This window comes from Pangasianodon hypophthalmus, chromosome 17, assembly GCF_027358585.1.
Source record: "Pangasianodon hypophthalmus isolate fPanHyp1 chromosome 17, fPanHyp1.pri, whole genome shotgun sequence".
Classification (NCBI taxonomy): domain Eukaryota; kingdom Metazoa; phylum Chordata; class Actinopteri; order Siluriformes; family Pangasiidae; genus Pangasianodon; species Pangasianodon hypophthalmus.
Window position 1 is genome coordinate 12,123,494 of NC_069726.1, and position 27,896 is coordinate 12,151,389.

Genomic DNA, 27,896 nt, shown 5'->3' on the forward strand with positions numbered 1-27,896 from the left:
CATGGGGAGACTGTAAGGTACATGACTGTCTTGTGAAGTAATTTGGGTAATTACGCAGGCTAAGACAATCTTGTCATTGATATTAGTATTCATGTTATTATATGTTGTTTAAAGGGTATGATGTACAGTACTGTGCAAAAGTCTTAGGCACCCTGTTTTTTTTAGTAAAAACTTTGTTATAGATTTTTATTTTATGACTTTTACATTATTGAGTCAGTATGAAAACCATTTTAGATTTCAAATTATTAGTTTTCCAGCACAAAAGAAGATTAAATGTTACAGAAAAATGTTTGTATGTTAGTAAAGAAAGCAGCATAATACATGAGAAACACTTTTCAGACAAAAAAACATAACGAAGGCTGCTGGGTTTTGCTGAAAAATTAGAAGCAAGTGTGAAAGTCAACGTTTTCAGAAGAACTGTGGCTGGTTCTGTAAGATACTCAGTAAAACTTACCAGTTAACTTCCTTATAAAACTGCACAAATTGTACCTGAGTGCAAAGAAATGCTGTAGAGTAACATGCCTTCAGAAATAATTAAATTAAATGTTTCTACATTAAAAAAAAACTCTAAAAACAGTAAACAGTAATAAATGAAACAAAGTCAGTATATTGTACCTGAGTACAATATATGCAGCAAAGGATCATCACACCAAATACTGACTGTTTAATGTAGAAACATTTAATTTAATTATTTCTGAAGGCATCTTACTCTACAGCATTTCTTTGCATGTGTCTAAGACTTTTGCACAGTACTGTACATGATGTAAAGTGTTTGTTATGAGGTTGAGCACATATTGTGATGAGGACTCCGGTCCTCTTTCTGCATCACTGTTATGGTTGCAATCACTTATAGGATCATGGTCATTATACCTCTGCTATTAGCCTTGGGTCTATGATCTCATTCAATACTCCTGTATTAAGTGAAGCACTTCAAGCACTGATGTGTCTATACATTCTGGGACCTTTTCTCTTCCTGTTCTCCTGCTGGATCAACCCCCTGTGTTGTGGTACCTCATATTTTTCAAATTAAGCACTGGGTGACAGGTTCAAACTAATCACTTTTTCTCTCTGGTAGGTTTGATCACATGTTAATGCTAGACATGTTAATCACTATTTGCTTTTAGGGGTCATTTTTCTAACTCACACTCTCACTCATCTTCTTGTTCACCGCTTTATCCTAGTCAGGGTCACGGTGTATCCAGAGCCTGTCCCGAGCATGAGGCAGGAATATAGACTGGATGGGATGCCAGTCCATTGCAAGGCATCATACACACATATTCAAACATTCATTCACACCTATGGGCAATTTTAGCATGGCCAATCCACCTACCAACATGTTTTTGGACAGTGGGAGAAAACCAGAGAATCAGACAGAAACCCACACTGAAATGGGGAGAACATGCACAGAAACTCCAGCTCAAGATTGAGCCAGAGATCCTGGAGCTGTGAGGTGACAATACTACCTGCTGCCCACATTATTCAGTAAATAAAAACTATTCAGTTACTACAAATAGGAATTTTAGCGTGGACCCGCTGACAGCTTCTGTATATAGCTTAGTAGCAGAAAGAAATCTTCTGTAGGGCAAGGTTTATAGGAAAAGTGCTGACACGTTGCCTGAAAGTTTCCGTGTATTACCAGAAAACACGTGCGTCTGGGTAGATCTTGAATCATCACAAACATTGAGCTTTTTTTTGCAACAACAGGAATTCAGTTTGGCAAAACATGTTGTAGCGGTTATGGAATGATGCTTTCTAAACTGTGCAAAGCTTCGGCCCCTTCAGCAGGACTTCATTTACTCTAAAAAGGCTCTATCGGCATTGTTTGCATACTCAGTGAATACTCAGAGTGGTTCCCAAACAGGCAAATAGCCTCAAACTTCCTGTCAAATGCTTTAAAAGCATCATTCGCTCCTGTTAAACACTGGCTTAGTCACTGCAGCTACGCATGACTCATACAAATGTCAGCGATACTGATCATCACATTTCAGCGCACAGCCCAGGCCTCGGTTCTCCACTACGTGACGCAGAGACAGGAAAGGCGGTTTGTAAATTGTTACATTTCAACAAGTAGATTTCGAATAACCTCGGATGTTTCTAAATAGTTCAGCTAGAAAATGCAACATTAATGCCTGCTTGTATAAGAGCTGTAAAACTTTGTGGTTTGACGATATCAACACATTTACCGCAACTCTTATCCCTCACTCATTTACCATAACATAGCAGTTTACCATAGAAGTCCTGCAGAATGGAAAACCACACCAAGAGATCTTTATGCCCTTTATCTGTGTGATTCTATCCCTGTCTCTCTCTTTCTGAGCCATTACAATATGTTTGACCTTTGCAAGGCAGAAAAGGGGAAGGAGTGTCACATGCCAGTGGAGAAGACACAAACCTATTCTGCTGATTATCTGGGCTTTTAAATGGCAAATCAGCAGTTCCTAACTATCTCAGCAATTCTCTCTGACCTCTCGGCCATTTCAGACCCATTCTTTTTTCCTTATGGAGTTCCTTCCTTAATCATATTTGCACTTCTGTTAAGCTTTGCAGCAATGCAACTCTGTATGTGGCCCTTGTGTATTCAACAAGAACCCTAATGACCCTAAGATCTCCCTAATGACCTCTCTCTGTCCCTCCATTCTTTCTCTGATGAAAGCCATGCACACGAGGCCCCAGAGCACATGGACCTCTTGGCAGTGTTGAGTGTGAGGGCGGTGAGCCTGAGAGCGGGCTAGTTTAATAAGAGCGTCGCTGTATCAGATGACCCACCAGTCAAGTCCTGTGTGGCTTCAGTTCACTGCCAGCATCATGACTGTTACATGTAGGCAAGGCTCACTCTGCTGACTAAGGATTCAAGCTAAAATCGCTCATGAATCGATGAGTAACATGTCCCCTGGTTCCAAATATTCCAAATTGTTCACTGCAAAGTCAGAGAGGCTGGGAATGAACCAAATGATCTGCTAACAGGATTTCGAAACAAGCCATGACTGTGTTCAGCATGGCTCTCATTTGGATGAATCAGTGCGCTCTTGTCCAAAAGTGTTGCACAGCAATAAGACTGATGCTGTATTGGCCCTTCTTCCACACACTGACACACGTATGAGAATAACCTCAAAGGTATGTTTTATTATCTGCAAATTAGTGCATACTTTCACTGAAATCCTTACTGAAATTTACATTTTAGTAAATGTAACGCTGTAAAAGGCTCCATGGCTCCAGTAAATAGCCAAAATTGTATTGTACACATTTAAATAATGACTGATAGTTGATAGTTGTTTATGAAATAAACCTGCATTAAGCAGATCTCTGAAATGTATTTAACAGTTAAGTTAAAAAAAGTTTAAAGTTAAAAAAGTTTGCGTGCACTTGCTCTAGATAGTTCATTTTACAAAGTACATTCCGAGGATCTTTTTTTAGCCAAGGATTTTTATTCCAAGGATTTTTTAGCCTATTGGGCTGATATTGTTATCTCCTCCTTAATAAGATAAGAAGAGAATCTCACCATTCTCTCACCATGATGCATTTGACCATGAGTTTTCATAGTCTTGTAGAAAATGATTTTTAGTCACATGCTCATTCTCTCTGTGTTATACAATAGATGGGCTTCTCTATTTTATAAACCACTGTGTTGATGTGCAGGAATAGTGCAGCAATAGAATTGTGCAGGGACAAATTCAAAATGAGTGCTCTGGATTGCATGTGAAGCATTGGCGGTGTGTGTGTTTACTTTAAAAAAAGGGGGGCACATTGCTAAGGGTGTTAACATTTCACAGAGTTTTGAAGCTTTTTTCTCAGATTCAGTTAGGCTAGTTTACAAAGTAGCATCAGCTGGCAAACCCGGTTAAGTAATGGAGAGCAGCATACTTGGTCGATAACGCAATAAACAGTGTTGAAGAACAATGATTAGCTTAATCTTTCTCCTGTAACCCTACTTTCATGCTAGAAAGTGTCAAAGCGACAGGTGACCATTCATATTCTATGTATGTCTGTGACACAGAGCTGCTATAGAGGTGAGCGACAAAGCAACAGGGCATCAAACGTCATTTCAATCGAGATTTGTCCAGTTCTATTAATAAATATGTGAGCTCTCATTAAATGTATATAGTGACATTACAAAGGTAAATGAAGATTAGAAGGAAGTACCAGAGATTGTTGGTGCCTTTGGTGCATGTATGTAGTTGTACAGTTAACTTGCTTGGCTAATGTGAAAATGAAGCTAGCATATAACACATAAGTCAACCACTTTTTTGCACTGATTATTGCATTATTTTAATTTTGCTTAACTAGTTAGGTTTAGAAGCATTTAGGGTACTAATATTTTAACTAAAAAAAAAAATGCCCATAAGTGACACCAGGCATGGTTGGTACATGCCCACAAGAGACAAACTTACGACTTGTCACTTGTTAATGTGACTGTAGGGTAAATCTGACTCATCACAGATCATTAATCTCCCATGTCGCATGAAGACACCCAACATCATTTGTTTCCACCATAAAACAGTTATAAGATTTTTCCAAAAAAAAAAAAAAAATCTACATATTCATACATAACCACCTGCAAATAAAATTTTTCAAAAAAAATCTCCATATTCATACATAACCACCTACAAATAAGATTTTTCCAAAAAAACTACATATTCATACATAACCACCTGGAAATAAAAATTTTCCAAAAAAATCTACATATTCATACATAACCACCTGCAAATAAAATTTTTCCAAAAAAAACCAAAAAAACAAAACCTACATATTCATACATAACCACCCACAAATAAGATTTTTCCAAAAAAAAAAAAATAAATCTACATGTTCATACATACACATCCACAAATTAGTTGTTTGTGAGTGGTTATGTATGAATAAGTAGATTTTTTTTTTGTGGAAAAATCTTATAATTGTTTTATATAATTGATTGTACATTTTATGAGTCATTGTATGAATATTAAGTATATATTTTATCACTCGCCTGCGATTGGCTGGAAAGGAGCCTTTATTTACATAACCACACCCACCAAGGCGAGCTCCCGCCGTAGCCCCGCCCCGCCTTGGTGCTGGGAGGGAGCGGAGCGGGACGCAGCCCGTACACGGCTTTTAAAGCGTACTGATTTGGAAGCGAGCTGCGTTATCCAGCCACCACGTCGAGGAAAACAAGATTTAAACTAGCCTGTTTTTTCATTTCCGTTTGGGAAAGATTTACGGAATAATGTGGGTTACTGACACAACAGTGGGATAGATGTGTTTGTGTTGTTTTTGTCGCCTTTTTATTTAGTCGCTGGGAATCTCTGCGCTTCAACTCGGGAAGTCTGCGCTGACATTCCCTCTCTCGGCTCTTCCTCTGCTTTTGCCGCAGTAAGTCTGGAGTTTATGGAAGAACCAGAAAACACAATGTATCAGGCAGAACCAGTGAACGCGCCCTGCTAGTCGTGTAGCGACCGAGTAGCACAGATGTTGTTGAACGTTGCGTTGTGGTTTGGTGTAAATACTGAAACACAAACAACGCTGGAAGTTTAACAGTGTAAGGAAACAGTGTTCTCAGGTAAAATGTCATGACTGAAAGAAAGCTGAAAGGAAAAATAAGGAATTAAAGTTCTTTGTATTCAGTCAGTCTTTATATGTGTACATTAACACGTTATATTGTAGAGTTCGTAAACTATACCAACTGTTAAAAGAAGTTCAGGTACAAAGTTTGGCGAATGTTTGTGAAGCTAGCTGTTTTTTGTTTTGTTTTTTTGTTCCTCTGAAGTCAGAGTGGCTACGTCCTAAACCACTACAGTCCTCAAACACTAAACAGTGTGTCAAAATAGTAGCCTATGTTTATATGTTTAATAGCTTTTTGTGCTTTTTGTTAGCCATGTTATTTAGTAGTGTGTGGTTTCGGACGTAGCCAGTGTGAGCTCGCGCTTTCTATTATGATGAAGCTGCTGGTCATTTTGCTCGCGCTCAAAGCTTTTCCCTCTTTCACAGTGAGGAGGAAATGGCAACCGCACTCGGTGGTCGGAGTGTGGGCGCGCGCGCCCCGAACCCCAGGAAAGGGCGCATTTTGGGAATAATCGACGCCATTCAGGACGCGGTGGGACCCCCGAAACAGGCCGCGGCCGACCGGCGAGCTGTGGAAAAAACATGGAAACTCATGGACAAAGTGGTAAAAGCGTGTGGCTTGTGCTTCCGGCTCCACTCGCGATGACGCAATCGCTTTATCCTGCCCTAACTAAACCCAAAGTAGTTTACACAGTCGCCAGCTTGGATCGTGTTTCCATTCCAGTAGCGGTTTAAAGCCGCAAAAATATTAGAAACCAATCCACAAACGTCATTTTTTTCTCTTGCCCCCGAACCCCCGCTTCCCCCCTCAAAAAAAAAAAAAAAAATCCAGCCTAAGGCAATTTTTCCATAAGCTAACAGAGCGTAAAACAGTCCAATCTGGCAACACAAGCCTCATAAGAGCTTTGTGGATGTAGTTTAACAGTCTATCAATAAACAAATGCCTTCTAGAAGTAGGATTCTTGCGCAAGTCTAGAAAGCCTGGAAAAGTTTAAAGGCAAATTAAAGCATGTTTTGGAAAACTATTGATGGACCAGTTGTTTCAGTAATCTACAGTGAAGACACTGTGGATATAACAACAGATTGAAGACATTCCCTAATTCACAGCCTCTCGTGCATATCACGTTTATTTATTTTTCCTTTTCATAGTACAGTAAATTCATATTAAAATAGCCTCAGTCCTGAATAGAGAGTAGAAATCTGGCAAGAACCGTGTGATAAACATTGGAGCTTAACATTCATCTATTCATAGCAGTTATACACATACCCTCTCAGAAATAAAGGTACTGCTGTACTTTTCCTTGTTGTTCGGTTTGTAGTAATCAAAAGTACATCTTTTCTGAGTTAAATTTCACCTGGCAAGGGGCAAAATTGGTACTTTTACTTAGGTCCTTAAGGTCGAATTATGTACCTTAAATTATTTTTAAAGGTAGACTCTGTTCATGGTTCCAGTTCCAAGCTTGTGTGTGATTTCCTATTGTGCGAACTATTGCTAACCCTGGTGGAATGTGTGTATGCTGAAAGTTTGCAGTATGCAGCATCCCTATACATTTTAACCTAGCTTTTATGTCACTGTGACACACAATAGTGTAGATGTGACTGAAATGCACAGATTCAGATTGTGCTTTTCTTCTAGGTGAGGCTGTGTCAGAATCCCAGGCTCCAGCTGAAAAACAGCCCTCCTTACATCCTCGACATCCTGCCGGACACGTACCAGCACCTGAGGATGATCCTGTGCAAGTACGAGGAGAACCAGAAACTCGCACAGCTCAGCGAGAACGACTACTTTAAAGTCTACATCGACAGCCTGATGAAGAAATCGAAAAGGGCAATCCGTCTCTTAAAAGAGGGCAAGGAGAGGATGTACGAGGAGCAAACCCAGGACAGGTAGGCTCTCGGCTTCACTATAGCGCGGATGTAATTAAAGCAAAGTTTTATCCCTCAGATATGTTTTTGCAGGCTTGAATACAAAGAGGAATCTAGTAAGCAGTGTTGTGAGAATGTGGTGTGTGTGTGTGTGTGTGTTTGCAGTTTTTTCATACAGTCCTGTACATTTTGCACTTCCTCTGTCTGTCGAGTGTTTTGATGCTGACAGGTACTTGGGTGTTAACATGGTTTTCATGTCTAATCCCTGGATGATCTTGTTCCTTTTTGATGGTGCCTCCGGGAGGAAGGAGGTTGAAAGGAGGTCAGATCATGTGACTTATTCTTATTCCGTGCATTAACTGTGCTCTGGTGTTTAATGCTAGCGTGAAGAACTGTTAATTACCATAGAAATCCAGGTCTGACAGACGAAGCAAATCCACATTAAAAGAACGGTCATGAATATGACAGAGTCAGGCTTCTGCTTTTCGTATATAAATGTATAGGGTCAAAGGGCAATTCTCTCACTGCGCATGCTTTGCATACTCCTTGATATACATATGAATGTCTTCTTTGTAGGAAGTCTTGTGCCGTCGTTCTCTCCTTCTTTGACATATGCCTTTAAGGTGCAGTTTGTATTGCTGAAGTTTTTACAGACCTATAACTATTACCATTTTAAAAATGCCATAGAAAAGCTAATTCACACACTAATTCACTTTTTTTTTTTTTTTTAACAGATTCATTTATTGTAGGGTTCTGTTTTCGTTAGGAGCTCTTTAACTAGGCAGAACAAAGTCGCTCAGCCATTTTTCTCAGAAAGCAACTCACAAAGCAGTTGGAGGGAAGAAGAAAGCTTGTCAGTGTCCTCACTGCTTTTGCAGTTCACCCAAAATGACAAACTGTTTCTGTAACCGAAAAGGAAAATCTGGTTTCTTGATCGCCAAATGTAATTTCCAATATCTGGTTTAAAGAACAGTATCATATTTAGAGTTATTCTTCATTTTGGCCCTGTTTGAAAAACCATAGAAAGTCCTCAGATGTTGCCAGGAAACTTTGGCATTTTCCCAGTGTTTCCTCCGTGTGGATGCTCGATGAGGGTTGTGGAAGAGCTCTTGGTGTTTAATTTGGGTGAGCTGATATCTCCATTCCCTCACCCTGACTTCACAGTCCTCTGTCTCAGGGTGTGCGTGTGTTTGGGGGAGCTGTGATGGAGAAAACAGGCTTGTCGGTGCGGAGCTGCCTGTGTGTTTAAAGTAATGGAGATAAGAAAAAAAATGGGCCAGTGGGTGAGAGTCTGGTGGTGTGTGTGCGTGTTGGGGTTGAGGAAGAGAAGCATTTGCTAGCCTGAGGTCTCAGGCTGGCAGACTGTCGCGACAAACTGCTGTACTCAGTGTCTGTGACACTCTGCGTGTTCACAGCAGAGGTTTACGCTGATGGTCTGTCACTTCTGCCTTGTGTTTGTGTGTGAAACCCCCCCCCAGCAGTAGATACACTCCGCTGCCCTCCAGGCCTCACTGCACAAAGAGAACGCCTCCCACTGGAGACAAAAGAAGAAGAGAGGACAGAGGACAGACATGTTTTTTACTGTGTCTGTGTCTGATGAGTGAAAAGATGACCCGGAACTGCCACCTCCAGCCTCCACGAATGTTCTTTTTTTTTTTTTCCTCCCATGTTGTTAGCTGTCAGCTCTTTGTATCCGCTTGTGCCCATCTGTATTATGTATAATGTTTTGTGTAGCATACTTTGACGTCGGAGCCGCGCTGTATAAATGAAACTTCTTAGTAAGAGCAAAGATGCAATGCTGGAACATATCAGCATGCTGCAGAGGCCCTCACATGTGCTTTTGTAATTACGCTACACCTCCTGATTCCATCCATGTGTGTGTGTGTGTGTGTGTGTGTGTGTGTGTGTGTGTGCTGTAAATATCATTCCTGCCATGCAGCCTCACACTCACTTTATTTGGAGAAATAGGCAATCGGCAACAGACAGCAGGAAACATTCATAGTTCTTGCGAGGAAATAATTGCAATCTGGGCACACATAGCAAGCCTCAGCTTTTATATGCACTATAATTTCTATTTATAGTTCTATTCAAGTTACTGCATATGTACTGAAATTGTCCTAGTGTCCCAGGTATATTAGTAAACTGACATTATTTTAATATGTAAAATATAATCTCATTTGCACTCGCTGAATATCTTCCTGCTCTGGAGGGTATTTCATTAATCTTACCTAATGCTAATTAAGTTTAAAGAGTAGCCTAGGTTCTGTGCCCAGGCGAGGCAATTAGCTTTAGATTGAAATTAGTTGGACCAAGAGCAAGGATTATGTTTTTATACTTTAAAGCGAACACATTCGTCTTGGGTTGATTGTAAAATTTTGTTGCTCGTGTCAGCAAATTTGCCATCTGCGATAAATATCTAAAGTGTAAAATGCTGATGGTGTCTGACGGTTAATAGAGGTTTTTTTTTTTTTTTTTTTTCCCCCCCTTTTTTTCCCCCTCAGCATTTGATGTGATCAACCTTACTAAGCTGACGGTATGTGTTGTGCAGCATTAACCATTATTGGCTGACTTTCTACATACCTCTCTGACTGAGATGGTCTACATGCATCAGCACCAATTAGTCCTGAAAAAACAAAGCACTGATCTAACAGCACTCACACTCGAAACAGACGAAGACTGCAGGTCTTATTGGATAAACGTGTAGCTTTCAGCATTACTCGCAAATCTCAGTTCGTAGTCTTTTTTTTTTTTTTCAGTGACTTTTGTTTGTCATTCTCGTACTAATCTGGGGACTGCACAGGAAAGACATGTCCCTGCTGAAATCAGGGATAACACCCTGGCTACAAGACTCGACAGGAAATGCACTAATTGAGTTTACTGCTGCCCACTTCAGCTTAATTCAGTTAATTGAATCTGATTTTTACTTTTAATGTAGCTCTGCATCGGCGCACACGGATATCAAGTTTAGACAGCCAGTCAGTGCTTATTATGTCTATATTCCGTCTATATTCAGAAGTCTGATTCTGATGTGTAAACATGCAAGTAAAAGCAAGTTGTTAGCTTGTTATGGACAGACTGAGGAAAACAAGCTTGTTTTCTTGCTCCTGTTAGCTCGCTGTCAGAAAGTGCTAAGAAATGCATAAAGGTTGCTGTGGCTTTGAGGTGAGCTCGGCTGAGAGAAGCTGAATATTCACACAGATACAAAAGTTCATTCTAACACTTGAGCTTACGCAGCCGAATGAGTGATGTTTGACTTTTATGAAAGCTAGAGATAGCAGAGAAGGGGCTCCGTCTTGCGTTTGCGATTTTTGTCGGCTCGCAACAGGCCTAGATTAGCTCTGAAATGGAGCACAGATGTACACTGAGGGCAGATAATGGAAGGACAGACGTGTCCAGGTCCTCTCTCTGGCCTCTGTCAGCAAGGCAAGTGGAGAGGGAGGATGGGATTATTCAGCCACCGAGATGGCTAATGTACACTGCTGGCTGCCATCCGTTTCTGTCCACTTTGCTGTAAATTCCACTTCCTTCACTTAAGACTGATTAGATGTGTGCTTGCTGAGGCTCGGTGCATTTCTTGAAGGCTTTGTGAAAAGACTCGGAAGGTTTTCACGCGTTTTTTTTTTCGACACCACCCTCGTATTTCCGTGTCAGTCGTATAGTTTGTTCCTGACCACAAGTGTTCCTTTAAACGAGGACTGTATGTTGAGATTGAAAAGAACATGACAGTTGAAATATTTTTGCGAACATGTCAGATACTTTTGCAGTCACCTTTATCATAACAGTCTTGAAATAATTAACATAAAGCCTTCAGTTTACCGCTGATCACAGCATTTCATCGGCTTGTCTGTGCGAGTAGGCGTGTGTTAAGTGAGCTTGAGGCAGGCTTCAGCCCTGTCAGCACAGATAAACACAGCGGCGGTTGTTTAGAGCTGCCCGCCTTTCAGCCCTCTGCCATCTGCTGTGAGTAAACAGCAAAGGGTCGACACATTGCAAAACCTGGAGCTTCATCATCATCATCACCCACCACCTCTCAGCGTACAGCAGCTCGAGCACATTAGACAGAGGATTGCACTGAGTTTTATTTTACTACAGGTGCAGTTATTACTGTGAAAACTGGTGGCTTTTATACATGTCGTATATGTAAAACATATAAAAGCACAGTCTCTCTGTAGAAGTGTTTCTGGATGATTTATTGTTTCCAAATGAAGTGCGTCAGACTGAGCTCGCATAATAGTCTTTATATACATTTTACATTTTGACATGTCACACATTCGTTTTTGAAATATTTCAATATAACTCTAATTAATAGGACACCCTGTGTAAAAATATAAATCAGTAACTTTTTCAGATTTAATTTGATTTATTTGGTCAATTATTTTTGTTTCCAGGTTACTGCCTGGAAGTAATGCTCATATTTAGCATTATATATGTGTGTGTGTATATGTATATATATATATATATATATATATATATATATATATATATATATATATATATGTATGTATATATATATATATATGTGTGTGTGTGTGTGTGTGTGTGTGTGTGTGTGTATATGTATATATATATATATATATATATATATATATATATATATATATATATATATACAGTGTGTGTGTATGTATGTATATGTAAATAGTTATACAGACACATACATATATATGTAAATAGTTATACAGACACATACATATATAAAGCTGAATATAAGCATTACTTCCAGGCAGTAAACTGGAAACAAAAATAATTGACCAAATAAATCAAATTAAATCTGAAAAAGTTACTGATTTATATTTTACACAGGGTGTCCTATTAATTAGAGTTGTCATTTAATCAAATTACACAGAAAAAAAATCAAACAAAAACAAATTCAATACAATAGTGAGGCACTTGCAGCAATCTCACTCTTATTTTCTATTTTGTTAAATTGTTTGTTTGACTGACATTGGTAATTGCTGATTTCTGTTATTATAACTATTTACCAAAACCATTAAAAAAACATAATTTCAGTTAATGATCAGAAGATTCATAACAAATTATTAGTAATAATAAATAAAAAAAATTGACTCCTAAATGCTAGTACAGTCATATTTTAGAAACGTGTTTTTTTTTTTTTTAATTATAATTTTTTTTATGTTTATGCTTTTTTTTTATTATTATTATTTTTTAATAAATAGTACTGTGCTGATATGCTAAAATAATGAGATTGCACTTGTCTTTTGACAATAATGCTAAAGCTGGGCTTAAACCTGGGCAGTTAGAAGTTAATGTATTTAGGGCAGGCAGATCTTTGCACAAACATTCCTAAAATGATTCTTAATTAACTGAATTATTTTGCTAAGGAGCAATTAGTGCACACCCAACAGCTTATGTCATTTGCCTCCTAGGAATTGGGATTGCATTATTTAAATTGTGTTTTTTTGCTATTATACATGCAAACACACCAGATGTTTTTACCTCAGATATTATATAAGGTAGTACATTGTGTTTTGTTCTGCTGAACATTATTACAAGCCACCTCACTGTGCAAAGATGTGTTTGGAAATATAAAGGAATTAAGAATGTGTTATATTTAAGAATTTAAGAACTTTCCCAGGTGAACAGATAAAGAAATGTGAAACTTTTCTGGCTTAGCTAAACAAGCTAACATTATGATAGGATCAGAAATCTAGGGGGGACCCTGCCTTTTTGTATACTGTTTTCCCTCTGCACTGTCGCTGAACAGCCGTTGAAGTCTTTTTAACTACTTTTTTTGCACCTAAGTGCTTCTCTGTCTGACTCAATGCTTAAGATGAAACGAAAGTGCAGATAGGACTGGAAAAAGAAAGCGGTGGATGTGAAACTCTACAAATAAGGCACTTGGAGAGATGAGCTCCCCCCCCCCCCGACCTCGTGAGACAAAAAGCCAAAAGGGACAACAGCACTATAACCAAATGTCAAAGGCCTCCGTCCTGATGAATAAGGAGTACACACTGATCTAAACTGCTTGCATGTAACACTTGCCAAAATGTTATTTGAAGTCATTCTTTTTGAAAAACTGAAGTTGTACCATGAGTAAAACAATATTGGGTTGTATAGTGAATGTTATTTTATTATGAATTTTTCATGTTAGTTAGTTTACTTCTTTATAAAAGGCCTTGTTAATATCGTGCTCATTTACTAATACTGGTAAAACTGCTTTGTAAGCAAAATCCTTGCCCACATGATACTATGTGACATAAGCTTAGAGTAGTGTCACACTAATGAACAAACAACATGAAATGACAGCGATCTGGACATATTTAACCTTATACTATTTGGCTAAAGGTTTGTGGACACCTGATCATCACCCATATATGGATCTTCCCCAAACTGTTTTCACACCTTGGAAGCACACCATTGTATAGAATGTCTTTGTATGCTGTAGCATTACAATTTCCCTTCACTGGAACTAAGGGCCCAAACATGTTCCAGCATGAGAATGCCCCTGTGCACAAAGCTAGCTCCATAAAGACATGGGTTGCTAAGGTTGGAGTGGAAGGACTCAGGTGGCCTGCACAGATCCCTGACCTCAACCCCACTGAACACCGTTGAGATGAACTGGAACGCCAACTGCAACCCAGGTCATCAGTGCCAGACCTTACTAATGCTATTGTGGCTGAATGAGCACAAATCCCCCACAGCCACACTTCAGAATCTAGTGGAAAGCCTTCCTGGAAGGGAAGTTCAAAGTGCATATGGTGTGATGGTTAATATATCTGTACCTGTATGTTGTTCTTGACGATTGGTTATTGAATACTAGGGATTGTGATGCAATGTAAACTAAAATGTCCTTACAGCTATTCAGAAGCACCCTTCCAAAGTGCAGCAAAGCCCTGCAACACTTCTTGAACTGAGGTAGCTAATTTAGCTAGCAGATGCACTTTGTTTAAAAACAAATAACTAAGGTTATAAAGAACGAGCCTAGAAGCATATGTGTGTGCATTTCATGGCCACTATTTAGTCCAGGGGAAACATAAACAGCGCTGAATAAAATGTTCCATGATGCCCCTGATTGCTTAATACTAAGTAGGTTACTCATTTAGGTATCATTATCAGTAACGAGTACCAAAGACATGTATTTATACTTGTATTCTATCTGAAAAAATGTCCTGACCCTCCCTAGATTTTTTATAGGGAGCGAAACTGCTCTGATTGTTGCTCATTTTTAGTTATTTACAGACTAAAGTCCCAAGACCTTCAAAGTTAATGACCCCAGAAGGGATGAAAGGAAAGAATGTCCTCCCTCATCTAAGGGCCTGCGTCCCAAATGGGCCCTCTCACTCCTATTTGCCCATCTCCACACCCCCCTACACTCTACCCCAGCCCCCTTACAGCTGCATCTAAAAAGCGCGCACACACACACACACACACACACCCCAGCTCAGTGAAGTTCAAACGACACTGGAGCAGGGGCCCGGTGACCAGATGTTCCAGTCTATAAGGGGGCTCTGCCCTGTCCTATTTTTCTCTTTCTTTGTCTCTGAAGGTTTTCAGTCATCCAGATCATGTTGAACATAGTATTTTAGCAACTGGAGTTGTGTTTCAGACATGAAAGCTGTTTCACCATTCAAAGCGCTTCTTCAAGTCCAGCGAATGGTCGGAAAATCTGTTTAAACACTGTCTGTGATTACCACTCAGGACATCATGAGACTGATGTGACACCAGGGTCTGGAGCTGTGAATTGACATAAAGCCGCTGGGGTAAACATGTCAGGACGGCATTATCAGTGTGTCATAAGTGGTGTCTCAGAGACGAGTTGTTTTCACTGTCCATTATCTGTACAATCTGCCCTCAAAAAAAGGGGGCCCTTTGTGCTGAAATGTCTTTCTGACTGAAACAAACCGTCCTAAAATAAGACCTTCTCTTTTTTCACTTTCCTTCACCTCCTCATATACATGCTGCTTACATGTTCTTGCATGCTGAGAGCCAGATTTGCCTTTTTTTTCTCTCAGTGAGGTTATTGCTGTGTTTATTCAACACTGTGTCCTGTTTAAGTAATTCTATGATTACCTTTAGCGTGCTTACGATCAGCTGGCGCACATGATGAATTTTTTTTTGCTATCTACTCTTTCTGCATGTTACTGCTCTTCCTGTTTGTAAAGTGTTTAAAAAAAATCACATTTTGACTCCTTAAGATAGAAGGTTCATGAAAATCGTGTTGTGCTGCTTGGCGTCTAAGAGAGCAGAATTGGCTGCGTTCTCGCTGGGTGGGAAGACTGGCTTGGTTTCTACTTCTTGCGTCTTGCTATTAGTCCAGAGTGGTTCTAGAAAAATGTGGGCATCTGTAGGACATAAATTGAAAATAAAGGCAGCTGTCTACTTTAGTCATAAGTCAAAGTTACCATCTAGCACACTAAAGGCTTCTTTTGGTTTGTTCATCTGCCAAAACATCTTGAAGGTTTTCTTTAGAAGCATACAATAGAAGGTTTCCTCTTTATAAAAGGTCTTGATAATTAAGAAGAACCTGCTGTACGTTTTTCTAGAGCTCTTCACACTACTACAGGCACACAACAGGTTTGGGGTCAAATTCATGACATGAAACGGAGGGCCACGAGCAAACAGGAAAACTGAAATCACACTCTGTGTAGTGACACGATGTGACGGACAGTGCGAGGTCTCACAATTATTTAAATGACTTATTTTTGGGGGGTTTGAATTGAGCCCTGGTGTGTTCCTCTGTGGTGTGATTTCTTTGTGCGGGTGAAAACCCAGCAATCACACCCCGGTGTGGACCAAAACAATCCGAGACCGTCTGAGCAATGTGGTATCAACTCTAGAGTGATTCGATTGCGGTGGAAAAAGCGATTCGATTCAGAATCAGATCCAACCCACAGGAAGTGAAGCAAACATGATGTGTGTTTTTGCTCGCAGCATTTTTTCTGTAGATGTGACCTATGTGGCTCTATTACTGCAAATTATGTGCAGTATGGAACTAAACAAAATATCAAACCAACCTAAAAGAACCAAATTTGTCTAATTTGGACTTGGCAAACAGACTCATAGGTGAGAAAACACCCTTAGTCAGATAGCACTTTCCTAAAATCGCATTCATCTGCTCTTTGAGTTCGAAGAGACTTGGACGTCTGCTTCACATATTATGGAGTAACATGCTTATTTCACCCTCACATTCCCATTTCGGGGGTTCAAGCCATGTAACATCTGCTACTGAACAAAAAACCTGTGAGTGATGATGATCAGATATTAGATATGACTGGATGTGTTCTTGCTGTATGAATGTCAGTATCACTTTAGATCTCAGATCAGGCTTAGATTCGAGTTTGCAGGTCAGAGATCAGCAGGTGAAAGCCGCTGTAGGCCTGAGTCTCTTCAGAATAGTAGAGAAAGTTGCTCCTTGCTCTCAGCCGGAGGTTAAGTGTTTTGGGAACAGCGCGAGTAAACGCAGGGAGGGGGAAAACCGAGTTACATCCTGTTCATGTGTTTCCTTTCTACTTATACCCTCTTATTATCACCCCACACACACACACACACACACATGCTCGTACTGGCACAAACACATACAAACACAAGCGCACACATCAGGTCCTTAAATCTGCTGCAGCATTGCACAGTCCTCTTAGGGCCACCAATCACCTGAAACACGCACATAAACGCACACAGACGAACAAACACATGCGTCCGTCCACTTTAAAACACATATACAAAGATATACTTGCTACTCTGCTTTTCCGACAAATATCCCCATGAGTAAACTCAGCCATTAGGTCCTGCCTTTCCTCCAAACAGCTGGGGCGGGGGAGGTTTCTCTTCAGCTGATGTCATGTGGAAAAGCTGTGGCATCAAACCCTGTACGCATGCAGTTTCACAAATGGTGCAGACTTATATGAATACACAGTGCAGCACTTTCCTAATCACAGAGTGGCTTTTATTTGTCTCTGTGTTAAACATCACAACATCTGGCTTCCTCGTTTCCTTTCTCTTTATGTAGTTTCAGGGTCAGTTGTGTCTCTAATGTTTAAGTTTCCACTTGCAGCTCTTATCAGTGTGAATATGCAGCAGTGTGTCTGATATTGGAGCTCCACCTGGATGTCTCGGCGCGTCTCCGTATGTCTCGCTAGCGTCAACTTTACTCCAGCGGAGCAGGTGAGGCATCAAGACCGATTTGGGTTGCCGAGGGCAAAAATCAATAATAATCTTGACAGCTGGAGCTCGAAGTATAAAATTATATTTAGAGACAGAAAAAAAGGGAAGGGGGAGAAAATAACAGAGCCTTTGTGTTATGTTTTCTTTTTTCTTTAATGAGTCCACCATTTCATGTCAGTGCTTGTGCTGTAGGTTGGCCCAGTTCCTGCTGGCAGATGTGCATGTCAGAGTGGGAGTGTTTTTTAAGAAGCGGGGGGCGTGAAGATCGTCTGGAGATGTTTTGTCCGTAAGTGATGCGCCTTTGTGGCCTTGGTCCATTGGGAGTCTGGCTGACATGGTTGATTCATTGATGTGTGTGTGTGTGTGTGTGTCTGCCTGCGCGCGCCTACTTTTCTGCCTTCAGGCTCATATGGCCCCCTCAGTAACCACATGAAGCACACACACGTCAGTCCCAAGCGTGTAGGCTCCGCCACATGCACAAACACACACGTACTCAGCTCAGCCTCATGATCAACATTCAAGACCTAAAGACAGGCTCTGGATAAAAAAAACAGCTTGGAGACAGAGCCGTTAAGCACGCAGAAGTCTGGACAGAATCACAAATTCACACCTTATCCTCACGCATCATTCTCACCATGCTTCTCCATTGCACCGTAGAGTTAGCATGCAGAGTGCACAGTTGGTCTGGACTTATCTTATTGTGTGCCGTGGGACTGTCTGGTGATGACTAGGTGATGATGCAAACACTGTGGAAACCAGGGCCCTTTGGGATCCTGGTGTAACCAAATCTGAGATGATTTTAGCCCACACCTGGAAGTGACACTGAATTCTCCACACCCTCTGAGTAGAGTGAAGTCCCACTTAACACATGACTAACAGTCACATTAGTCCTACTGTTGCTTGTCACTCAAAGTGAAAGATACGTCAACCACTACAGGCATGATGTTTAGCTTCCATACTGCTAAACTACACTCACACATCACACACATGTTGTGCTATCTTTATGAGGACCTTCCATTGGCTATACGCTTAAATCTAATCCTAAACTTAACCTTAGTAACCAAATGGAAATCATTTGGCTCTTTCAGTTTTCTGTGCATGTGGGAGCAGTAAGATATAAAAACATAACACGCTCACGCCCACATGCAAAGCTCTCTGAATGTAACTATTTAACTGACCTCAGACCCAAAACAGACCCATTTCCTGTTTCAACCTTCCGACTACTGACAAAAGAAAAAGTGCCTGTATGCGTTTATCTTTAGATTCATCATAATCCTGTGTGAGGCCCCTGATAACTTTGTCCCTAATTAGCTTGATTGCACTGCTATATGCCACAGATGCATTTACTTAAGCTACAGTGCGGAAGTGATCTGACTTGCCCCTCCCTTCTTCTGATGGAGAGAGAGAGATCCTGGAGTAGATCCTTAAGCAGCTCCGCTCTTCTGGAGCACATATTGATCTGGGAGCGGCACGCCATAAACAGCTTCATTACCGGAACAGAGAGAATGGAGGAAGAGAGGCAGGAGGAGAGATCAGCTCCTCTCACATTCTCTCACTTTTCCTGTCTATCTCTCTGTCTAATCACAGCAGGACGAGTCCGAAGAGTGAAAGACTCTTTGCTTAGCCATCAGCAAGTTTTGTCAAGTAACCGTTACTAGACATGTTTGCTCCAGTCACTGTCTGGCTGGAGGGCAGGATCATATAAAAATAATCTTTTGCATATTGGGAGATTATATTTTATAAGACTGTAGTTACGATGTTCAGATTTGGTGACAACATGCCAGTGCTGCCAACTCAAAAAGACGTTTAAAAAAATGTTTTCATGCTCAAAAAGTCGGTAGAAGTTGCTAGATGATGTCATAGACTGATTAATTTATTCATCATGATCATTAGCATATCAAATTACAAATATGGGTAACTTGGGAAGGAAGATTTTTGTATAGAATATAACATCAGGCATTACTCTCTCAACTTGTATATCAGCAGCTGTGAAGTGAGCTGGAGAGCTGTATCGAGTTCAGGACAGTCACTAATGTCTGCTCAAAATGTCACTAGATTTGTCTCTTTTTTAAAAATTAAATTCGCTAACTCTAACCCTAACCCTAACCCTGGGTCTAAAAAAATCACCAAATTGGCAACACTGATAACAGCAACACTGATAACAGCAGCATGTCATAAATACTAAGGGTGTAGTGTAGGGCTGCAATGAATATTCAATAATTCTGACAGACTAAAATTAGATTAATTTGAAAATGGTAATATAGTTTGAAATTTTAACATGTAGACTAACACCATAAACCTTCTTCCATTGCCTGAATGCCAGACCCTGTGTGCTTTTTAAAGCAATATGTTGCAAGTAAAATCTTTTTTATTCGCCGCACTCAGGTTTTCACCATATTTCACCATAAATAAGTTCTACATCCAGCTGAAAACATGGATCAAATCATGATGGATGGTAAAACGGTGACATTCGGTGTCATGTATGCAAACATGAATTAGCTTGGCACAACAGCACTTGCATGAGGGAGAACCTGAAGAGCAAACATCCCGCATCCCGATCTAGCCATCAGTAAAGCTACTATTAACATGCAAGTAATATAGTGGTGAAAGGTAGGTAGGTACCATGCAGGTAACATAAGTGATATAGTGGTGAAAAATGTGTGAATTAAAACTCATGATAATTAGAATGTAAGCTGATAACATTGTTTGACATTTTTCCTTTTTTCTTTTCTTTTCTTTTCTTTTCTTCTTCTTCTTTTTTTTTTTTTTTTTTTAAACTTCCGCATCACTCCTAATCTATAGACTATTTCAGATTGTAGGAGGTTCTGTGTTGTGAATATTAGCAGACAGATCTTAATCCTCAAAGAATAATGAGAGCAAAGACCTGCTGGTTTTCTCTTATTAAATTGCCCAACTAAAGTCACAAGTTTATACTCAGAATATTGAATATTTGAGACAGTATTTGGCAGAATATAACCCCCCCAATGCAAAGTTTATATTAATGCACTATTAATATATTAAAAATATTAATACATTTTCATTTCTCTAGTAACAACTTAGACAGGGACTAAAAAATCTGATTAAAAGATCTGATAAAATATCTGAGGGCTTTGCAGAGGGCAACCTGATAAACTGCATTTTTTTGAGAGAGAAAACAGAAAGGCTGATGAGGGAACGACTACTTGTAGCTGTTATTGTAACTTCTTTCGTGGACGTTCCACAACATTATACGTAACAATAAGTGTATGATGTGTCATGGTTGTTATAAAAAAATAAACGAATAAAAGTAATGATTGGCAACTTGCTGAGAGGAATAAAGCACAACAGTGGTATGTTGTTATTGGGAAATAATCAACTTTGTGATAACTATATGATGTGTGGTAACAGTAACTCTGCTTCGTGTTGTCTAACCTTGTAGTATTCTTTACATAATACATTGTTTAACAAGGAGAAATGATTTTAATGTCCATGGACCTACTGGTAACTAGCAGTGCTGGCCAAAGAGGCATATTTTATGTTGTTTATTACAGTATCAATATATATATATATATATATATAGCCCAACCTTTCTGATCTAGATAAGAGAGCTAGAGAACATTTTAGAGTCTGAAGTGCCCTATAACAGTATATTCCAGCACAGTTTCTTTACCATAACATCCATGTGTGAGGCGTCATGCATCTCATTGTGGCGGTGTTCATACACAATCATGAGAAAAGAGCGCAGCTGCTGCCGCTGTAACTGACTCCTTTTATTTCTGCTTCCTAAAGCGATCAGTGCACAATCAGCCTGCTTTAACAGCACTGTGCCAGGAAACAGGATGCAGCCCTAACAAAGTTATCCGTCCCCTTGTTTACTGCTCACAGTAAATGAACGGCAGGCTCTCACTATATGTTTGCATTGGGCCTATATGATCTCTAATACACGTGCACGTTCTTTTTTTTTTATGTTGACATTAAGTAGAGTGTATTGACACATCCTGTCATGTGATTGTGACTGTTCAGTTTGGTATGCTGTGCTTGTTTTTGTGTGTTATATTTCTGTTGATCATGGCCATGTTAGCTTATTTGTTGTAAAACAGTCACGTCTTTGTAGTGTGACCCATATTAACATCGTGAATCTGGAAATAATGATGCAGTTCACTATTATAGCAGCCAAATGTCCCCGCATGATCAAAACTGTCAGATATTCCTATCCTTGTGGGGACATATGGTCTCCACCAAGATATAAAAATGTGCTTACACACACACACGCACACACACAATTATTCTGCATGGCATGCAGAAAGTAGTTTCCTCCCAGAGAAATCTTACTCACACTCCATTCTGAGCGCATGCAGATTTTATCGCTGTGGACACCGACACTTGTACAGGAAGTAACCATGTCGCAGTGTCCTTCACACGACCGTGATGTCACTCTGCTTCCTCGACTTCCTGGCAGAGGTGTGTGTGTCTGAGCTCTGTCTGAGGCCACAAACCACAGACTCAGCCTTTTTTTTTCTTATTTGCAGTAAGAAAACTAATATTGAAATAGATCAGGTTAGGTTGGAATAGATCTTCTCAGGGTGATGACCTTAGTCACTGTTGGCTTTGGGAACTTATAACACCCTTAAAACCCTTATCCTGGATTTTTCCCAGCACGCACACAGGAAGGCATGTGTCACTGGTCAGACATCGCTGACGTTGGGGGCAGGAGAAGATGATGTTCAACGGGAAAAGTGATGTTTCGTATTGCACAGATATAACAGAAAATATTACAGAAAATAGGACACTATAAATGGAGGATTTCCCAGAGAGCTCACCTCTGATCCACAGAAAAGACACAATCAGTCTCCACCAACCCTGAGCAGAATTCCATCACCGAATAAAGTGTCTAGGGACAATGCATGTAAAGTCTAATATTGGACAAAATGAATATTTCCGAGGCAGCAGAGTAACATTCTGCCTCACAGCTCCAGGATCCCCTGTTCGATCCTGAGCTCAGGTTACTGACTGTGTGCAGTTTCACATGTTCTCCTTGTGTCCTTGTGGATTTCCTCTGGTCTCATCCTACCTCCTTAAAATGCTACTCTGCATTTCCCCTAGGTGTTGAATGAATTAATATTTCATTAGATGCAGATATTTTAATTATTTTAAATTATTTTAAGTCATTTTAATTATGTGTTTAGTAACTGTTTTAAAGACATCTAATCATAAACCTAACTGGGAAAGTCTGGGGGTGGCAGCTTTTTGGGCTAGTTTAGAAATGGTTCTCTGTGGTTTTTTTTTTTTTTTTTTTTTTTTTTTTCAAAAAAACATGCTATGGCAAACAAAGGTACTTTGTAAATGCAGATAGTTTATCTATGATATAGAGAACTAATTCTGTTGTAAGATACAGTATATTGCAAAGATTGGGATAGGGAAAGGTGGATTATGGATGCACATCGCCAATACTGCAAATCAGAAATGCGTACACACCACCGTGATCTCGTTTAATGCAAAGACTGAGAAAAAGAAGAAAAATGGGATTCCCTTTTCCAATGCCTGAACTTTTTGGGCTAGTTTCTGGTCTTTTTGAGAGTTTTAGAGAATTTTGCTGAGACCTGGCAGCCCTGGTTATCAAACTGGTTATCATCTGATGAACAGGATTATAGGTTCACCCTCAAACTGCATACAGGAGACTCTTTCCTAAATTTATTCAAAACAGTTGACATCACAGTACCTCTGAATGTTTATTTTGGACACGAATAAAGCCCAGAAACACTATCTTTTCAGGCCAGTACTTCTGATTAGAGCACAACCAGTATTAACTTAGCTATATTGTATATATTAAGGCCCAACATTACAAGTAGTTGTGTTTATGACTATAAGTTGATGTATGGAGAGTTGATGTATAGAGGCCATGTTTGTTTAGGCCAGTCTTCTTAATCAGACATCAAGATTAAGCCGATAACATGGTGTTCAATGAAAAGCCCCATAGGCCTCTATGTCAGCTGATTTCCCACGAGCTGCGACTCTTCTGACAGTGATCAAGTTCACACGCGGAGAGTGTCAGTAACCCAAGACATCTGTTAAGGAAGTGAGTGAGGGGTCTTTTATTCATGCACAGTGAGTAAAATTGTATGAATAGAGTGAGATACATGATGGGAATGAAAGAGTGAGAGAGGCTCGTGGAATGAAGAGATTAGTGACTCCTAGCAGTAAACTGTTACTCAGAGAATAACCAGTTTTTACCCATGACACAGTTGGGGATCACCCAGGAAGCCCCGATTACACATGTGCTTCCACACACACACAAACACAAGCACACAGCTATATGGCATCTATGACAAATTGAGGCAGCTCCCAACCCACATCCACCCCCTCTCTCTCCTCACGGTCCTTCTTAAGTACTCATGCTGGGAAGCCTGCTCTGTGGTTTCCCTTCTCCTCTTTTGTTCAGATCATGCGCTCGTTAAGAATTTACAGTTCTCTTACGTGTTAAGCACCACGTGGACGTGCGCCAAACTCCAAAAGCTTTTGGCTGCAGGTGCGCCAACAGACGCATACAGGAAATTCATCTCAGCAGATCAGCACTGTTTCCTGTACATCCCCTCCTCTGAGGCTGTGGCCACCTCTCATTTCTTTGGGAGTCTGGAGTCCATGTGCTAGGCCGTGACGGAGCGGAAGCGAGCATTGTTGTTGAGGCAGCAGTTCTAGTGATAATGTATCCTTTGTATGTTCCAAGCAGTGCCGGAGAGCGCGTCTGCTCTGTGTGGGCAGGAGCATGTCATCGAGGCTGTTCTATTGGAGATTTTGGAAAGGAAGCAGATACAAATGACTTAAATGCATTTCTTATCTGGTGTGTTCTGGCAGTGGATTTTCTTTAGTAGAGTCTAAAGAAGACTTCTTTCCTATGTTCAGTCTTACGAAAATGTGTTATAGTTTGCTACGAGCTTACTCAGATACAGTATGGATTTACTATAGTAATGGTTAATTTGGTTAGCAAACTGTGTACCAAAATACTGGAGGCGTGGCCAAAGCTAGCTCACCAGGCTAGTGGAAACTCCCGTGTGCTCACTACACTTAAAAATGGTCGCTAAAGTAATATAATAATGTATTTGCAGGTTAGTTAGCTAGTTATGCCATTAATACAGGGCAGCCATATTCCTGTAGCACATCATTTTTGTGACCTTACCAAAATGTCACCAAGTCAGTACATGGTAATGTTATACCACGGTGCTTTATGGTAACAATTTTTGCTACATATTTAGCATTGATATTCCCAAAGATGGCAGCTATGGTTATATTTTTGACATTATTATTATTATTATTATTTGTGACATTATTGTGGCAGTTAACTGTTATGTTACTGGTGTGACAATAAAGTTGCTTTTAGGTTGAAAGACATGGTTGATATTTAACACAAAAGAAGTTAGCATGGTTTGTATATAATACAAGGGTTGTATTATGAAAAACTACTGAACTATATAACTGGTCTTTTTACCTTATGAACTTATGCATCTAATGTAACTTTAGTGTTACGTAGTAAACTAGCCATCAATGCATTTATACATCACACAATAAACAGTATTCTTATTAAACATTTCTGCAGCTCCACTCATTTTCTTCAAACTTTAGTCAGTTATAGATGTAACTATTGTAATAGTAAAACTATGATAGGCATACCATAATAATTTTCAAACTGTGGTTTTCTTTTGTGCTATAAAACCCTGGTACAATTCTAAAAGGTTTCGTATTTACCTTCGTGTTCCTGAGCGGATATATTTGGAGAATGTGTTATTGTATAAAAGCCAGAGCAATGCCGCTACACAAACATGATTGTGCACTTTGTATTGTATTGTATTGTGTATTTTGTTCATGTGAGCTGATGCAGTCCTGGATTTCAGGAGCTGACAGAAGGCTGTGAATATCATTTCCAGCTAATTTCCTGCAGTGCTTCCTGTCTCTGTGGGAGGGTGAAGAATCACACTGTCTGTTCCCAGTGAATTAGGGATTATACCTTCTTTCTTTCTTCCTCTCCTCTGTTCCTAATGCATATCTGCCTGATGCTATATTATTCCTGTTTGTTGGGGTAGAAAAAGTGCAGATGTGACAGGACCTAGCAAAACTGTCAAGGGAGTAATGATAATAGAGCAGTGATGAAGCAATGAGCACCTTTCTTTTGAATATCAGCATGAAGCCTGACTTGCTGATTGACACTTTATTATTAGAGCGTTCTCGTGCGTGCACTCAGGCACCGATAAAGCTACTTTGTATGCATTACATATGTGCGTGTGTGTCGGGGTGTGCCGGTGAGTGTAAGCACGTTAGGTATGGACCAATTATGAAACATTCATATCGTTTTTCTACTGAGGATTTAACAGTTTACATCTTCACCTGTCTTGTTAGGAGCCATTATGCGAATGGAGTTATTTCCCTTCCATCCCTGATATATAAGATATAAGGTGTTTTTAAAATAAGGTTGTATTGGCATTAACATATTAGGTATTTAATAATAATAATAATATTATATATATATATATATATATATATATATATATATATATATATATATATATATATATATATATATATTATAAATATATTATTATTATTATACATATTATTATTATTATTATTATACACAAATAAAACCACTTCATATTCAAGGGCATAATGTAAACCTATTACCCAAAAATCCAGATGTAATAAAAATGCTGAGATATGCATTTTTTTTTAATGAAATGCAAGGGTAAGAAATTTTATGTTTAAATATTTTAACTCATTGCTTTGTTGTCTACAGTTAGTTACTTAAAGGATTATAAGCTTAGTTAGCTAGCTAAGTTATCAAGCCAATTTCCTAAACAAATATTATCTAGCTCCATTAGATTGGATAATTTGACCAATTTTGGTTAAGCAAGTAAGACAACCTGTATGTATTGGGGGTAGAAAGTCACCATCACCACTTCAAGTTATAAGAAACTACAAGTCCCGGTGCTATTGACTCAGATGGTAAGATTTTTCAAATGCAATTCAGTTGCTCTATATCAAGATAAATCGTGTGATCACTGCAGAAAACATAACAAAAAACTCTTTAATCCCTTCACATACATTCAAGTGTAGACCTTCCAAGCTTGCATTACGCCTGCGCTGGCTATCTAGTACCAATTCAGATATGCCCCAAGTCATATGCTCCTTTAAGCTCTCATTCAAGGCCACATTTTGGTGACGTCATTAAGGTGCACAAATCCCTGAGAGTGTAAAATAAGACAGTCCTTATTATGTTTTTCTATTGTTAGTTCTGACCAGCATAGACAGCTACACAAAACAGCAGGTTCCATTTTGTTAGCTAAATTTTATCATGCAACTACTTGTGGCAACACCTACCCTCTTAACTGCCCCAGAATGGAGGATGGGGGTAGCTATGTGCTGTTGTATTCATAATAATAATATCAGGCATGTTGAATATGATGGTATGTTTCGATACTAAATATCAGCACATCTCCGAAGTAGACAGACGGTCTCTCCCTGGAGTGGTAAGTGGTGTTGGCTGAGAGAGAAGCAGATTGTATCTGTGTGCTGTGCAGTCCTGCAGCTACCACTGAGAGGGGCCAGGCCACCGAAACAACAACATCAACAACAACAAACAACAAACAAGCACACGGCCAGATACCAGCAAAACGCTGTATTATGATGTTCACATGGTGCAGCATGAATGGTTCCTGCTTCTAGCATTTGTTTGCTTCCTGCATGATGAGGTTTAACTTCATAAATACTTTAGCTTTATTTTTGCATTTAGTTTGAAAATGTCTTCTAACTGTATAAAGCTTTATGACGCTAATTGGAAGACATTTTCCCTCTGAAACAATGTCGTATGAGAAAGTATGAGTAATGGTTATGGTATTTGGAGCAATGGTTATGGTATTTTTAGTAATGGAATTTAAATGCTCGTTGAAAATGCTTGTTGAAATTATAAGTCAGCTATTTGGTCTTAATTGTATATTAAGTTTACAGTAAATTAGAGCTAAATTAACTTCATGTGTTAGAGTGTTATGAAGTATATGAAATGTTTCTGCAGTTGGTTTGACAGTAAAGTCAAAACTTGTTTTGAAGACCCGTATTTATGTCAATGTTGAATAATAAATTGGTCGACATGGCAGTTCCGCAAATGTGTCATTAGACAACCAGAAAGGGACAGAAGCGCCTAGACTTTCACTCTGATTAAGAGATTCAAATGATATAAATGTGCAAATTGGAAACATCCCCAACCCTACACACTTCGCCCCTTCTGCTTTGCGCATGACTAGCGTTTGCATATATGAACCGCAAAAGCGCTTAGATTTACAGATGCAAAGCCATGTGTTCAATACGATTTTCCAGTGAGATTATTTGTTTCCTTGTTTATTAAAATATTC

The 27,896-nt window shown here is 39.5% G+C and overlaps 1 protein-coding gene across 4 annotated transcripts in view; it reads left to right on the top strand.

Moving 5' to 3' along the window:
* The first annotated feature begins 5,033 nt into the window (after window positions 1–5,033).
* The window catches only part of cblb (Cbl proto-oncogene B, E3 ubiquitin protein ligase), an 83,944-nt gene continuing 61,081 nt past the window's right edge, over window positions 5,034–27,896 (top strand). For 2 of the 4 annotated variants that reach the window (XM_026941728.3, XM_053241371.1), the window contains exons 1-3: window positions 5,034–5,346; window positions 5,962–6,139; window positions 7,172–7,422. In XM_026941728.3, coding sequence (XP_026797529.1) covers window positions 5,972–6,139; window positions 7,172–7,422 — 419 coding nt within the window. In that variant the 5' untranslated portion in view covers window positions 5,034–5,346; window positions 5,962–5,971. The other 2 variants (XM_026941729.3, XM_034312476.2) reach the window with 2 other exon arrangements.